Genomic DNA, 16,351 nt, shown 5'->3' with positions numbered 1-16,351 from the left:
TATCCCCATTCCTTAACCCACATAAGACAATGATGAAATATGTCCTCATTCCTATTGCCGACCTTACTACTTTCTAGTCTTTTAATAAACTTTCAGATATCGAAAACTTGTCTATTTTACTCATAGATTATCACCCCTTGACCTAATTTTTGTTTTACATCTACTAATTTAATCCATGGTTTCTCTTCTTTTCTAAGTTACAAGAAGAATAAATGTTCACAAAAAGCATATTTTGTTCTTCCAAGTAGCTCTGAATAGCCCTTTCCCATAAAGCGATTGATATGAGAGATTGTTCATGGAATCCACATTATAAACACACCTCTTTATTTTCCTTTTGTTTTTCTTTTTATATGATATGAGGCAAAATAGCTATTAACCTTATAAAAAAATTATAAATTGTTTTAAAAATAGTGTTATAAAACTTAGGATTAAATATATAAAGCCCCCTGTAATATTAGGGAGTTTTGATTTTAGCCCCTGTTACATAAAAAAGTGTTCAATTAAAAAGTTTGAGGAAACCAAGTTTCAAACCTTAAACCCCTAGGTTTCAAGGATAATGTCCACTCCGCTGGGCTGTAACACAATTGTGTTATACAGCTTCAAATTGATTGATATTAGTAAAACTATTTTCATCATTATTTCTTATTATTATTTAATAATATATTTTGTATTACAAATTAAATCTTTAGTAATACAAATTAAATATTTAGTAATATATTTAGATCATTATTAACTAAAAAATAATAAATATATTTATGAATAAATATTTATTTGGAAATAATTACTTTTTTATTTAGTAAGAAAATAAAAAATAAAGGTTAATTCCAGCTTTCATCTAATAACATTCAAAATAAAATTAAAAAAAAAATATTATTTAAATAAAATTTACATTCATCAAAATCACATTTATAAATTATTCAAACACATTTAATAAAGTTCATATGTATACACATTTTATTTTTCCCTATAAAAATCATACAAATAAATTTTACATATATTTGGATGATATTAAAAAATTACATTTAAATAACATATTCAAATAATTTGCATTTTTTAATTTAATTGTAATAATATTTATATATATATATATATATATATATATATATATATATATATATATATATATATATTAATATTACTATGATTAAATTATATTAATTAAAATTAATATATTTAATAATATGAAGTAACACATAATAATTGTTTCAATTAAGTTACAAAATTATGAAGCATTTGTAATGTTTTCAATTATGACGGAATACATAAATAAAGCATTTGCTGAATGTAAGATACTAATTAACTAGTAAAGGACCCGTGCGTTCGCACGGGTCACGCAAATTCAATATATATAATAATAAATTATATAATAATATAAAATGCGTATTAAAATTAGTTTCATTTAATATGAAATTCATATAATTAGGTAGTTAGATACCATTGTGTCCGCACTCGTACGTTATTCTTTAAAATATACCATAAGTATCCATTACCCCTGGGTTGGCATGGGTCGCATAATAATTTATATAACCAATAATAATATTATTATGTAAATTGTTTTAAAATGTACCACATATAAATTCATTAATTATTATATTGTGTATGAAAATTCATTCTGATATATATATTTGTTTAGAAATCAATTTATTTGAGCATAATAAATTTTAGCTTGTCAAAAATATATAACAAAAAATATACCAAAAAAGGAAATATATTAAATTTTTTTGGCGAAAAATATAGAAGACAAAAAAAGCAATGAATGAAGATAATTAATATTAAATTAAGTATTAAAGGAATTGTAAAAATGAAATTGAGTTAATGTAATTAAAAATAAATCGAATTCAATTTTGAAAAAAATAAAGTGAAGACCCAATGTAAATAGTTCAATGTATTAAATTTTTTCAAAATTAACAGAGTGATGTGTATATTGATAAAACGTTATTAATTATTCATTTGAAGAATTTAATATAATTTTAATGTGGTCATCTAAAAAGCCAGTATACCAGTTTCCCACGTTTTTTGCACGTTTCCCTACTGAGTAATGATAATGTATGTGAAGATGTACTTTGGGAAAAGAAGACTAAAGAGGTTGGAACGTTTCAGTATATAAGTGGATGAGAGGAACTTGAAATTAGGTTTTAATCTCAGAAGCGAAATCCACTGCATCTGTTGAACGAAAATGGGTACCTTCTCCCAGGTTAAGAAAGCATGCAGGTTGTGGATTCTTTTCTTCTAAATCCAAAATATTTCTTTCATATTTTTTAAGAGTTTGATTTTGATTTAACCTTGTTCTTTATCATGCAGAAATTTAAAATTTATTATGGTTGAAGATCGTTTACAGCGATTCGCCATTAAAAGGAAGATTAGAGAAAGATCTAAACTACTGCGCATGAGGGCGAAGATGAAGAAAGAGCGGGTTACGAAAGCGTGCACTGATTTGGCTGTTTATGTACGGGACAATGTTGCATGCATGTGGGAGAGTGATAGCAAGGTGAGGAACATCGGAGGGGTGTGGCAGAATGAGATGGTTGCAATCAATTGGATGCTTCGTCATGAAAGAATCAGATCTGGAGTTAGGTTTGCTGTTGTTGAAGATGTTCAGTTTGTAGCTGATGTTATGGGCAGTGTGGGATTGGATATGAAACCCAGAATGGTAGAGATATCAGATGGAGTGTGTGTTGGTTGGATACGCTTTGAAAATGAAAGGTATAACTTTATTGTTCAGAGTTTTACGAAAAGTTTGAAAATATGTTAGATTATATTTTTTGGGTTTTAGAATCATAAAATGCTTGTATTATGGATGACAGTGAATGGAAGATCTGGACAGAGTTGGTGAAGAAACTGAAAACAATGGTTAGGATTGTATTTGTTGACATATAATGTTGTATAACATTGATATTGAATGCTTTTCATCTAATCCGTATGTTTCTGGAATTTTTTTTAACACTGTTATGAATGTAAAATGCAGGTTTAGAAGATGGTGATTTGTTGATGTCTTAATGGTTAGTGTGGATGCATTGATGACGACTTTTTGAAGAACAATATTTTTTGGTTTAATCATTTACCTTTTTTTAGTAATTTTGCATTCTTAATTTGAATGTAATTTTAAGAACTTGTTTTATTTAATGTTCAGAATTTTTGTTTGGTTATTAATTTGCTATGGATTGATAAGAACTTATGTAATTGCTCTGATAATCTGTTATATTAATTTACTGTTATGTATGTTATGATAATCTCTTATGCAATTGCTCTTATTTTCTAGTTTTGTATCAGTCATTGTTTTACAGATACAATTTGTTATTGATTTGGTATGCTTTATATTTTACTTATTTATGGAAGATATGTGAAGTTAGTAGGGGAATATATATGACTAAAGTCCTGGGGATGTACAATATTTAAATTATTATATAAATTTGTTTATGTTGGGCTTAGATTTTGTTAAGTCTATGTAATTTTTTTTCAAAATATTATTAGTTCAATACAATTGTTAATAGTAGATTTGCAATAAAATATACATGTGACAATCATTGTCTATTTGAAAAACTTTAAACAGTTGAATTCTGATGCCCAACAAAAATGTTTTGACATTGTGTGGATTTGATATAATAAATTAAATATACATGATATGAAATGGGAATATATTATGATGCATTGCTTAAAAAATATATTCCACATATTTTGTCTGTTAAAATTATTTTAATGTGTATTTAATTGTGGTAAATAAGATGTAAATAATAATAACAAATTAATATATTGGTAATTTTGTTATATAAAAAAAAAATTATTAGTTTTAATATGATGAGTGGGTTATTTTAAAAAAGAATATGTTAATTATTAATTGTGTTTGTTAAATAAACATATTAGTCAATCGCTTCTACAATTCTTGGGCTATTGGGAATTTTCTTGGTCAGGGCAACCCAACAATTATCTTGGCCCATTGGAAATTAATAGCTGTAAATTGCCAACATTATGAGGAAGCAGAGAGACAGGTTATAAATTCATTTTTTATTGAAAACAAAAGCACCCTCAGCAAACCAAACGCGCGAGCTTTCTGAACAGTGCGGTAATTCCAGATTTCCTGCATGGTAGAGAAGATGACCGGAGAAAGGAAAACTGTCCACGGATGTATATCAGACGAAGACGGCGTAGAAATCAGGTACTGCTTTTCATCGTTACTTTAAGAATATAAATCTGATTGTTATTATTTCAAGTTTCAGTGTTGAAGCATTATTGTTTCTAAATGGGTTGAGATGCATGTGTTTGGTAAAGGCGAAAATTTATCTGCAATTGAAAATTTTTCTGAAATCAACTTTTTAAAGATTAACGGGGATATATGCCCTCTTATGGCTATTATAGATGTGGGGGTGACGAAACATTGTCGGTTGTGTCGTGTTTTTTCTGTGAAGTTTTTTTTAGTGTTCTCTAAGTATGTAGGTGTATGTTAAATAAATACGTACCAAGAGTCGTTAGGGTTAATGTGTATTTCAAACTGAATTTGCAAAAACAGATTACATCAGGTTCGATTAGTGATTCTTGGGTTTTTTACTACTGTTGGGTATGCATTTTTTTTTTGTATTAAGTCTGTGTTTCTATTAAGTATCGTTTTACATATTTGTTTGTTCATATTCTGAATATTTGGTGATTGTTCAACATCATTTCCTGTGAATCATCAGTAATCTTGAATTTGTTCGTATAAAGATAATTTTTATTGAGTAATTCAAATGGCTTAATAATTTCGTTAAATTTATAAGACAAATATTTAACTATTGTTATGATTGTTTTTGGTTGTTAGCGACGAAGGGGCATGGAGGTTGATAGATGGGTTGGTTGATGAAACGGGGTACAATGCAGATATGGCAAAAAAAGCTTCGAAGAAAGCGCAAAGAGCAAAAGAACATGGGAAAGTACATCGGTTTGATCAAATGGCTACGACATCCCCCACTGCAGTTCCTCAACCTTCAACTCATGAAAATGTTGTGATTCTGGATGTAAAGGAGGAGCCAATGGAAGAAACGATTGAGGATAAAACGATTGACAGTGTTAATGGGGATCCAGGGATGGTTTCAAAGAAAAATTTGTGTGGTGAACGAAGTGTAGGAATTAAAGAAAAGGAAAAAAAGTCAGTTCGGGCAGTTTCATCACGGGGAAAAGTCAATCAACATATATTGAGAAAGGGAAATCAATCAAAGAAAGGGAAAGGGAAGGCGTCTACTGATATTAGAGAGGAGTTGTCGAATGGCGCAAAGAAATTCACTTGGAAAACTCGTATTACAAACGGCAAAAAAAGTGCAAAAAATGTGATGGTAAGATAACACAATCTAATGTGATTCGTATTCATTTAATATAGGAACAATATGAAATGTAGGCTAAAATATATGTGTATTTATGCAGCATTTTCCAAAGGACATAGCTAAGAAATGCCTCCGAGTATATCAGGATGAAATTAAAGTTGTAGACGCGGCGACTCGAAATGTGTTCAACTGCAGGCTTCATAAGGCGAGGAGGAAAGGAGTCCCAAGCACTTATGAAAGGTACATGGCTCAGGGCTGGTATGAATTAGCTAAGAGTATCAAACTTTGCAATGGCGATACTTTAGTGTGGAGCATGTTGCGGTTTTCTCCTTATGTGCATTTAATCGTGGAAAGGCGTTAGGATGGGGACTTTGTAAAGTGCTGTTTTTTATAATTCCGAATGATACAATCAAATGTTTTTGTAATTGTAAAAACCTGTATAACATGAGTTTAGTCTTTGTGTAATAATGTTGGATTTTATTTCAACCATTCTACCATTACAAACAGAAACTTGATATGTGTTGTTTAACACTGACAAATAGAAAAAGGATATAATGTATAATTTAATCATTTGGAGGCAGTTTTATTTGTGTAATAAAATGATAAAACATCCAATGAATTTAATAAAATATTTTAAGATGGGTGTACTATGTTTATGAAGCGAACTTCTTTCTATAATGTACATTGTTTTCGATAATGGTTGTTGATAAATATCCTGATTATATTAAATTATGGGACTGATAAAAGGGAACTGTAAAAGAAATCGGTAATAATTTACCTTTTAAAATAGTTTAATAGTTGATAAATGTCCGATGTTGAAAATCAAGACATAACAACTTTTTTCCTTAAATATGTAAGTCATATTAAGTAATCTTAAAGGTTAAAAAATATATCAAAAGAAATGGAAATTTAAAAAATTTATGTCGCGTCCCAATTAAAATTTCCAACATGTTAAGGGCCAACATGATGGGTTTTGTTATAATATTATTAAGAAATATAAATTTCATATTTTGTTGATAGAATATTAGTTTGAAATATATTTTTCATAAAATACGAATATAGTATTTGTTTGTCTGCACATTATATGTGTTTTTTGTATGTTATGGATAAATATAGTGACATCTATCTTTAATGTGGTTTTTTTAATGTAAATATGAAAACTATAATTTTGTTACAATGCTGTCCTTTATAAATAGTTAGTGCATCTATTATATATTGATTACAATATGTGTGGACATGTTGCACGGCCCAACATTTAAGTGTGTGCCAATTATCATATATAGGAAGTTGTTGAAAAATGGTCATGACTTGGTCTATTATAACCAAAAAACTGTTGAGTATCCAAAAATAAGCATTTAGATTTGATTGGAAACGTGCGCTCGGACTTCCTATATTAACCAATTGTATTACATTTGAATTAAAGTAACCTTTCAGATACATTTGTTTCCTTAACTATTATATTAAATTATCGTCGTTTGGTTCAAGAAGTATAGATAGAGAGGTTGGGACCCTAAGTGAAGAAACATTACTTCTCCAAAGGACGTTAGGGTTTCGTACTGGTGAGGAACAGTTGGTCGACACAGCAAAGAAACTTTCGCTTGGCAATGACGTACTCTCCGCCATATGACATTCCCGATCGGTGAGTTGCATGTATACTGAATGTATAGATCATATAATAAATATGTAGATGTTGTTTTTTCTGAAGAGATGTAAATATCATTTAGCTTGAATGCTTGGATTGTCTGTTAAATATGTGGATTTTGTTAAATCTGAAGAAATGTTAGTTGCATGTTGATTGTTGTTGTTTTTTTCCGCTATAATTTTTGTTGTTGCAATTTTTAGGACTATCGAGGAACTTGGAATGGAGAACAATTGGGAAAGACTGAGGAGGGAGGCTGGGATTCGCAGGGTGTTGGAACTGATTCATGTTGTAGTGGAATGGAGGAAAGTTTGGGAGAGGAATAATCGGAAAAAATGGAAGGGATGCCTTTGGAGACGCGAAACTGATTTTAAGGCAATAATGGCTGGTCTTGCGAACAGACGCACTTCAGTTGAATGGAAGGCAGCATGGCAATCAAGCAAATCTGGGGTGTACAGAAAGCATTCTGCAAACACTGAAGCAAGAACTGAAGAACATGTAGTTGTTGGTGCTGGGAAAAGGAAAAGAATGTCGAGAAGAGAAGCCCAGCAAAATGTAATTGTATTGTCTTCAGATTCTGAAAGGTAAAATGTATACACTATATATGTTACATAGATATTAATTGCTTGGCCTGTCTATTGTTTTAAAAATTATGTCAGTTAATGTTTCGATTCGTTTCTGGATGAATGTTGGATGTCTCTAAGATGCAATGTGATAATCAGTAAGTAATAAAGAATGATAAAAGTAGTGTGATTATAGTTTAAATGTTTAGATACAATAGACTTGCTATTTGGTATTTAGATATTTATTATTTGCGTGTTAGTAGTATCCTGATAGCAGGAAACGATTTAATACATGTAATTTAAAGATGATAATAAGCGCGTGATAAATAATGATAATAAGGCTGTGTTTGTAGTTAAAATGTTAGAAAGAATGGTTTATTGTGTTTCTTCTGGATGCAGTGAAGAGGGGTATGGCAAAGAATTTAATAAGCCGTCTAAGAGCAAAAACAACCAAGAAGGACCAAGTAACATTGCAAAAGAAAGGGATTCATACAGGAAGGGAAAAGAGGTTATGGAAGAGGTTGAAGATGACCACTTTTCAATATCATCAGATACGGAAGGGTAAGTTAAATTAATTTATGTTATATGTTTGAAAATATGTAGAAGTGTCGTATTTGTAAATGTATATTCCGTTTTAGTATTAGATTTGGTTAATTATATAATAGTTTTAACTGTTTATTTGAAATACAGGCATAATGATGATTCGGTTGTAATTCAAAATGAAAAAAGTTGGATTATGGAGGTTAAAAACCCACCATCAATGGGCACGCAAGTTCTTGTAAGTTCTTAATAAGACAATAAGTGACCGAAAGTATTCCATTTGCTAATGTCTGTAATTTATACTGAATTGTAGCAAATTCCTGCCGGGGTCATAACTGCGTGTGAATTGAAAGGCAAGGACACAATTGGGCTGTATGACACCGACAGACGCAAGGCATACAATTGTGTGCTCAAGAAGAGAGAAGATAGCAATGAAATGTTTCTTTGCAGGGGGTGGTATGAGTTTGGGAAGAGCATGACTTTCAAGAAAGGTGATGTCTTGCATTTCACCATTAGGTACCCACCTGTCGAAGAAATTCTGGTCTGCGTTGTCCGTGGGAATAACTAAAGAATGTGTTGCTGATATATTATGTGTTGTTTTATAATTCTGTGAACTATTTTGGCTTTTTAAGGAAGTTTAATTTTGTTTTGCTGTAAACAAATTATGGATAACCATGCAGGATGGTATCAGTACTTTTTTTTAATTGGTAATTATAGTAGTATTTTTATATGAATGGGTGCTGGATATATAATATATATATATATAACTATTGTATTAATTTTAAAAGAATTCGAAAGTTGTTAACTTTAAGTTGTTAGGTCTGTTTTATAATTTCAAATGGTGTGTGTGTGATATATGTAGGCTTCTCTTTTGGATTTAGAGATTATATTAATTCTTAACCCTTTTTGGAATATGGTAACTTTAAAATAGATGGCAACTTTTTTTACAATATGAAAGGAACCATGTGTTGGGCTTTTGAATCTACCCAAAAAATCAGACTATGCATTTATCAGGTTTGGTATTTGTAATTTAATACCAACACTACAACAATCATCCACGTGACAATTTGAACAAACACTGGATTACAAAATGATACTAATTAAATGGATTATAATTAGACATTTTCAAATACTTCTTTGAATACCACGTTGGTGGTAGTGTCTGCCGCTTCATTGTCTTTGTTGTGGATTAGTATCTTGAGACCGTTTTTGCTTTTCACTCTTGATATTGCAACGTACAACTGACCGTGGCTGAAGACATTCCTTGGCAGATACAACCCAACATAGTCTAACGACTGACCTTGCGACTTGTTAATCGTCATTGCGTAGGACACAATGATTGGAAATTGCCTTCTTGTTAATTTAAAAGGCCAGGGTGATTGTGTTGGAGAGATATCCATTCTTGGAATATAAAATGAACTTCCTATATTTTTACCGGAGATAATCCTTGCCTCTATAACATGGTCGGCCAATTTTGTAACAATGAGTCTTGTACCGTTGCACAACCCTTCAGATTGATCGATGTTTCTCAGGAGCATTATAGGGGTGCCAACTTTAAGTCTAATGCTGTGTTGTGGAAGACCGGATGCCGTCAGGGTGTTCAAAAATTCTGTTGTCAAAGCATCAAAAGAATCAGAAGCATCAGCGTCCATTTGATCAACTGAGTCGGAGCTCAAATAAATCTTTTCATCTCCTACATAATTACAATCAAGGCAAAAGATTGTATCAGAATGTAAAAATATAAGTTAGCAGTACAAAGATTTAATTGATAAAAATTTTCCAACAGCGTATATTATAATTACCTGGAATCATATCTAGCGCATAACGATTTACGACATCAACTGTCTCTAAAGTTCCAGCCAATATTGCTCTACATTGAAGGTATTGGGGATCTTTGTAATTCTGCAGAAAGTCAGGATAGGTCGAATCTATAATTGCCTTTATCGGTTCATCAAAATTGGATATCAACATGTCCTTTGGTATGTCAATATCTGCATATCCATCATTCGGTTCAGCCAGTTTTCCATCTCCAACATCTAAAGTCCAATTTGAAAACTCTTCTAATTCTGTTGAACTTGAAGGTGTGGTGGATTGCAACAAACGCATGTTTTTTGTTAGTCTGAGAACTTTGCAGTGATCCCATATGTATGAAGAGTTGATGCTCGCGTGAATGATGTCAGAACGGCTGCCCCTTGGAATAACAGGAAGGATCTGACGAAAATCCCCGCCAAAAACAACAACTTTACCACCAAATATAGACTTGGAAGGCTTTGTGTCTGACATAAGGTCCTTAAGGGTTTTATCCAGTGCTTCAAAACAGTACTTGTTAGCCATTGGAGCTTCGTCCCAGATAATTAACTTGGCTGACCGAAGCAACTCGGCTCGTTCTGTATTCTTTGGGATGTCACATATGGATTCCTCCAATGTTGGGATTGGAATTTTGAACATTGAATGTGCTGTTCTACCTCCTGGTAGCAAGAGAGAAGCTATACCAGATGAAGCAACAGTCAAGCAAATCTGTTTTCTCGAACGAATGCAAGACGCCAATGTCCTCCAAATGTACGTCTTTCCCGTGCCGCCATAGCCGTACAGAAAAAAGACACCTCCTCTTTCGTTATTGACAGCGCCGATAATAGTTTTAAAAACAGTTCTTTGTTCATCTAATTATAATCGTAATAAATTATATATTACGGTTTTCAACAAATAAGATACGTAAATTTGTAACAGATAAAACTGAAATTTATGAAATGCACAAATACCTGTGAGATGTTGATATAATGTATTGTATTCTTGACGTTGTTCTATGATGTCGTAGTTACGTTCATCATAAATCAACCTGTTGCCTAATTGCTGAACAACATATCCATTTGGCTGTGGCATTCCCACAAAATCGGATAAACTCTTCCTGTTCTTTTGAAGTAATTTTTCAACTTCTACCAATGTCAAATTGACCAATTCTTCATTTGACAAAATCATCTCTGCAAAAAAAAAAAAATTCAATAGCGTTATGGGTGGCATGCGCTGTATATTCTTTTTATATAGTATTGATGAATACTAACCTCTATTGTTTGCGATTCTACGTTGTTCATATAATATGCCGTCCGATAATAATTGCCATGTTTTTTTCCAAACATGTGTTGGTCTATTCAAGCTGCTTGATAGTAGCATATGGACAAAAAGTAACCTCAAATAATGCCCAGATCCCCAATGACTTGCCTCTTCAATGGCAGCGATGTACTCCCTATCATCCCCAATAAATCCCATAGCAAAGCAAGCATCGCGGAAAGAATTACATCTCTTGTTGTTAACTATTTTTATGTCTTCGTAACTATGTGGACCTTTTACATGCGTTAACATCATTCTGAGATAGTACAACTCACCCGAGCTTGGAGGAACCCATACCAATCTACCAATTGTATAACCCTTTTTCCGCGGTTTCCATTCCCTTGTTTTTTTTACATAAACAAACTTTCCAACAAACTTGCTGTATGTTAACTCCTTGGCTTCAGGATATTTTTTGTTTGCCTCAAACCAAGCAGTAAACATTGATTCTGTGACACTTGGCTTTTCCAACACGGTATCTAAGCGATCCATGTCTCTGTAAAACACAGAATTCTCTCCTTCGCAGTGAAAAAATAACCTCTCAACCGCGGGTTTTCTTCCATGTATGGGAAAAGAGAATATTCTCCAACATGCTTCGCAAGGAGAAACATATCTGCAATCAAGATATTGTTTAATCTCGTCAACATTTTTTTGGGCATTTTGGCTCACCTCATCATTCCTAATAACGGCAGCAGTGATTCTGTCGTAACCTTTGTTGATGTATTTAAACAGATACTTTATCGAAGAACTTTGATTGCACCACTCCATATTTATGTGACCTCGAAACTTCTTTAATAATCCTGAATTGTATGGTACAACGTGACGGTTATCAAACCGAATTCCATTCTTTAACACAGTGTGACCATTGTCTCTTCTTCGATAAACAGGGAAGCCATCTTGATCGACTATTGTTTGAGGACGGAACTCCTTTGGAAAATACTTGGAACATTTACCATCCCTTGTACACGGAGCATTTAGGTTAAGTCTTCCGCATGGACCGTGTATCATATGTGACTTTACCAAGTTATAAAGCTCGTGATCAGAATTCTCGTCAGGTATTTCGGCTGAAATTATTTTATCAATATCCTCTGCATTTGGATACTTGCTGGTCGGATGAAGAAAAATTATTATGTGAGCATGTGGCAAACCCCTCTTTTGAAATTCAATGGTATACATATCTGTTAATGAAATGTCATATATTTCCAATTAAATTGCAGCATATAAATATGTGAACCATTTTAAAACGAAAATTCTAAGTTTGGAAGAATGAAGGAAAACAAATGTACTTACAGGCAAGGACCTTGCCCATGACAGATTTCTTGGTTAGATCGGACAATAACTCATCAAACTTCATCTTAAATACTCGACAAATAATGTCTGGACGATCGGCCGGCTTCAAGTTTGATTGTCTTACGTAACGCTGTATCTCCGGCCAGTTTGGATTACATGTAAATGTAATAAATAGGTCAGGAAAACCAACATAGCTGCAAATTGCCATTCCGTCAAAATACAGTTGATCCATATATCTACGACTGCCAACATATGAAGACGGTAAAACAACTCTTTTTCCGGTGCTTGAGCCTTGTGTCACACTGTTTGAATTTAACTCATTCAAATTGTGATATTTTCCAACCCTTAATTTGGATTGATTTTTACGAAGCCATCTAAGTCTCTCCGATTCCAACATTGTATAACCATCAACTAAAAATTGTTGGAATAGCCTTCGAGCTCTTAACAGTGTCGGTGCCTCGTTCTGTCTTGATTGTATTCGGAATGCCATCCATTCTCTTATCGTTAGCCTGTTTCTCTTTGTAGCTTCTTCCCATGGAACATCATCGTATTCCAATTCAACACGACTGTTTGGTGTGGTGGAATGTACCACGTGACCGTGATCCCGATGTTTCACATTTGGCCTGTATCCATCCTCGCCATATGGAAAAAGCAATGGATATTGATATCCAAGATAAGAACTATGATACTCATCAATTCTTTGAAGATCGCCCGACTGTTTGTGCATTATGATATCTCTTTTTTCAGCTGTATCGACATCACCAACTATCAATGCGGCAACTTCGGAAACAGTTGGCTGATTATAAATACGTCCATCAGTTTTTCTGTCTGAAATAAGTCTCAATTTCAAATCTGTTACGCTTCGTTGAGACAAAATATCTCTTGCCATTTGGAAAGACTGAGCATGTACGTTGTGTTCGTACAACATTTGAGATAATTTTGTAACAATATCAATGTCAACGCCAGTTTTTGTTCTACATAATAAAATTAAAAAAAATATGAAAACATCTCAAATAACAAATATGGACGTGACAAAAAATAATTGGCAAATAAATACCTCATTCCATTAATCCTGTGTTGTATTTCATGTTCAGTGTCGTAAATATATAGCTGGGCAAATTTTGGAGTCTGTCCCGGCATGGGTAACATACTACCAATTCTATGACAGGCCTGCCCTTGAATACGGAAAGTAGGAGGACCACCTCCATTGTTAAAACGGTTATCCATCTTAGTACCAGGAGATGTGAATGCAAACATCATGTTATACATTCGAATGTTTTGCTGGAAATTGCGAGACTGAACCGTATCACTGTCAAATAGGAGATGTTGCAGATATTTAGGTGGCATCTTGAGAAATGGAAGTTGAATCTTGCCATTTCGACAACACATTGAAAATTTTGGAATAGATCTATTCCGATGTTTTTCCTTTCTTTCAAGATACCACATTTGCGCACCGCATTGTTGACATACAGAATCAGCGTCTCCTACATCGTAGTATCCTATAAAAATAAAAAGTATTTGAGTATAATATTTTTATTGTAGTATTACCTCCTATAATAATGAGTTTAACACGCACAGGGGAATGCATTACCGTTTGAAGAAGTCGATGCAGAATGCATGTCTGTAGAGATGTTATTACATTCATCCGGGTACTCAATATCGGAGTCCGTTTCAAAACCTGAAGCATAAATAAAAAAATTGCATGTTATTTGTTAATTACAATCTGATAAGGGGTTATGAATGATAGAAGTACTTAATATTCATATACTTTCTGTACTATTGTCATCAGAATCCGAAAATAAATTGCTATTGTCCGTGGCCGGGACAGGAGTTGCAGAAACATCAGGATGATCATTTGAACCACTGACAGTGCTGTTAAATTTTTTTGTCAAATTCAAACCCAGCCCGTTCGTACGATATGCGATGGGTCTCCGAGATTTTAAAATCCCAACAGTTGAAGGTTGAGTTCTTGAAGAAGATGGTTGACATGTGTTAGGTGAAGATGACTCAGTAACGTTGATGGTATTCATTGTTATGGTTGATAACGGTGTTCGGATGGAGGAAGATTGTTTGACGGAAATTGGAGAGAAGAAAAAGTCATTATCTTTGTTTGTTAGATTCAGACCCAATCTGTTTGAAGGTTGGGGACTTGAAGAAGATGGTTGAAAGTGGTTAGGTGAATATGATGAGGAAATGTTGATGGTATTCATAGTTATTGTTGATAAAGGTGTTCGGAACGACGAAGATTGTTGGACGGAAGATGGAGAGAAGAAACACTCGTTCTCTTTGTTTGCTCTCTTCAACCGCTTTGCCTTCTTCTGCCTGAGGACATTCATTCTATTAAACCTTGCCTTAGCAGCTTTCATTTTGTTGATCTGACGTAAAAATGTACAACTCTCATCATCCATATTAAAATCCACAGATCGATTACCAAACTCCATTTAATATGTTTATGAGCATCTGCAGTATTCTAAGTGTAATATATAGATGGCATGTTGTTACTCAAGATTCATTTTATGTTAACGAAATCATTAAGGGGAAGAGCATGCTTTAACAAAATATGCACGCCATCAATGAATAGCTAGCATGGAAAAACGAAATGTCATTATTAATACGTAACACAATAGTTTTAGCTTGCAATTATTAAAATCAATCCTATATAACCCTATATGACATCACTGACAGCTATTTAATTTATTTTTGCTACATTATAAAACAAAGGAATACGAATAGTTATGAAGTAGGTGAACACATTATTGTATTAAGATGTATAATACCTTATTCTCTTAAGTATATATATTTTTTGACATTTTAGTTACATGGGTATACCAAAAGTTGCGCATAGCACAAAACATATACTACATTTTTGTGATTTTCGGGAAATTTACATATAAATTAATATTAAAAGTGACGTTAAAAGGTAGCTCCTCAATAAAATATTTGTTTCGATAATCATATTTGATAGTGTGTTTTTATATATGCGACATGTTACTGTATATTTATAAAAGCGACTTGTTAATGTATTCTTATATATGGAAATTATTATTCTAAACCCAAAAACATTCATGGAAAAATTATTATTTGAGTTTATAAAATAAATTCATGAGTATATTGTTGTAACAGAATTAAAATATATTAAGAAGACACTCAAAATCTCCTATCAATATTCTTACATGATGTGTTAATAAAGTATATTGTAAAAGACACTCCAAAGTTGCGTATAGCACAAAACATAAACTACATATTAATAAATATCCTAAAAAAAATACTTGTTTCGATAATCATATTTGATAGTGTGTTTTTATATATGCGACATGCTACTGTATATTTATAAAAGCGACTTGTTAATGTATTCTTATATATGGTAATTATTATTCTAAACCCAAAAACATTCATGGAAAAATTATTATTTGAGTTTATAAAATAAATTCATGAGTATATTGTTCTAACACAATTAAAATATATTAAGAAGACACTCAAAATCTCCTATCAATATTCTTACATGCATGTGTTAATAAAGCATATTGTAAAAGACACTCCAAAGTTGCGTATAGCACAAAACATAAACTACATATTAATAATTATCCTTTGATTGCGCTTTTAGGGTTATTTTACATATAAATTAATACGAAAAGTCAGGTATAAAGGTAGCTTCTCATATTATATTAATTTGCTGCAAAAAAAGTGTTTGATAATAAGATTAAAAGAATATGACAATAATATTGTAACAGAATTAAATTATATTAAAAAGACACTCAAAACCTCCTATTAGTTTTCATACGTGCATGTGTTAATAAAGCATATTGTCCAACGTGATTTGAATATTTTTTCAGGCAATATATGACGTATCAACATTTGAAAATAATCACGGTATTTGTAAATAATAGAAGCAATATTGTAAAACCTTGATAAGCATATATTATCCAAAA

The 16,351-nt window shown here is 32.2% G+C and overlaps 1 protein-coding gene across 1 annotated transcript; it reads right to left on the bottom strand.

The window, feature by feature from the left end:
- Nucleotides 1-9,145: 9,145 nt before the first annotated feature.
- On the bottom strand, nt 9,146-14,863 carry LOC131614800 (uncharacterized). The gene is made up of 9 exons (XM_058886351.1): nt 14,191-14,863; nt 14,014-14,100; nt 13,480-13,921; nt 13,020-13,396; nt 12,423-12,917; nt 11,090-12,310; nt 10,790-11,008; nt 9,833-10,690; nt 9,146-9,723 (listed from the first exon to the last, which is right to left on the bottom strand). The coding sequence occupies exons 1-9, from the start codon at nt 14,861-14,863 to the stop codon at nt 9,146-9,148; spliced, it is 4,950 nt and encodes a 1,649-aa protein (XP_058742334.1).
- Between the last annotated feature and the right edge of the window lie 1,488 nt (nt 14,864-16,351).

Source organism: Vicia villosa, linkage group LG6 (assembly GCF_029867415.1).
Source record: "Vicia villosa cultivar HV-30 ecotype Madison, WI linkage group LG6, Vvil1.0, whole genome shotgun sequence".
Lineage (NCBI taxonomy): Eukaryota > Viridiplantae > Streptophyta > Magnoliopsida > Fabales > Fabaceae > Vicia > Vicia villosa.
Note: the sequence above shows the minus strand (reverse complement) of the source record. Positions and strands in the feature narration are given on the sequence as shown.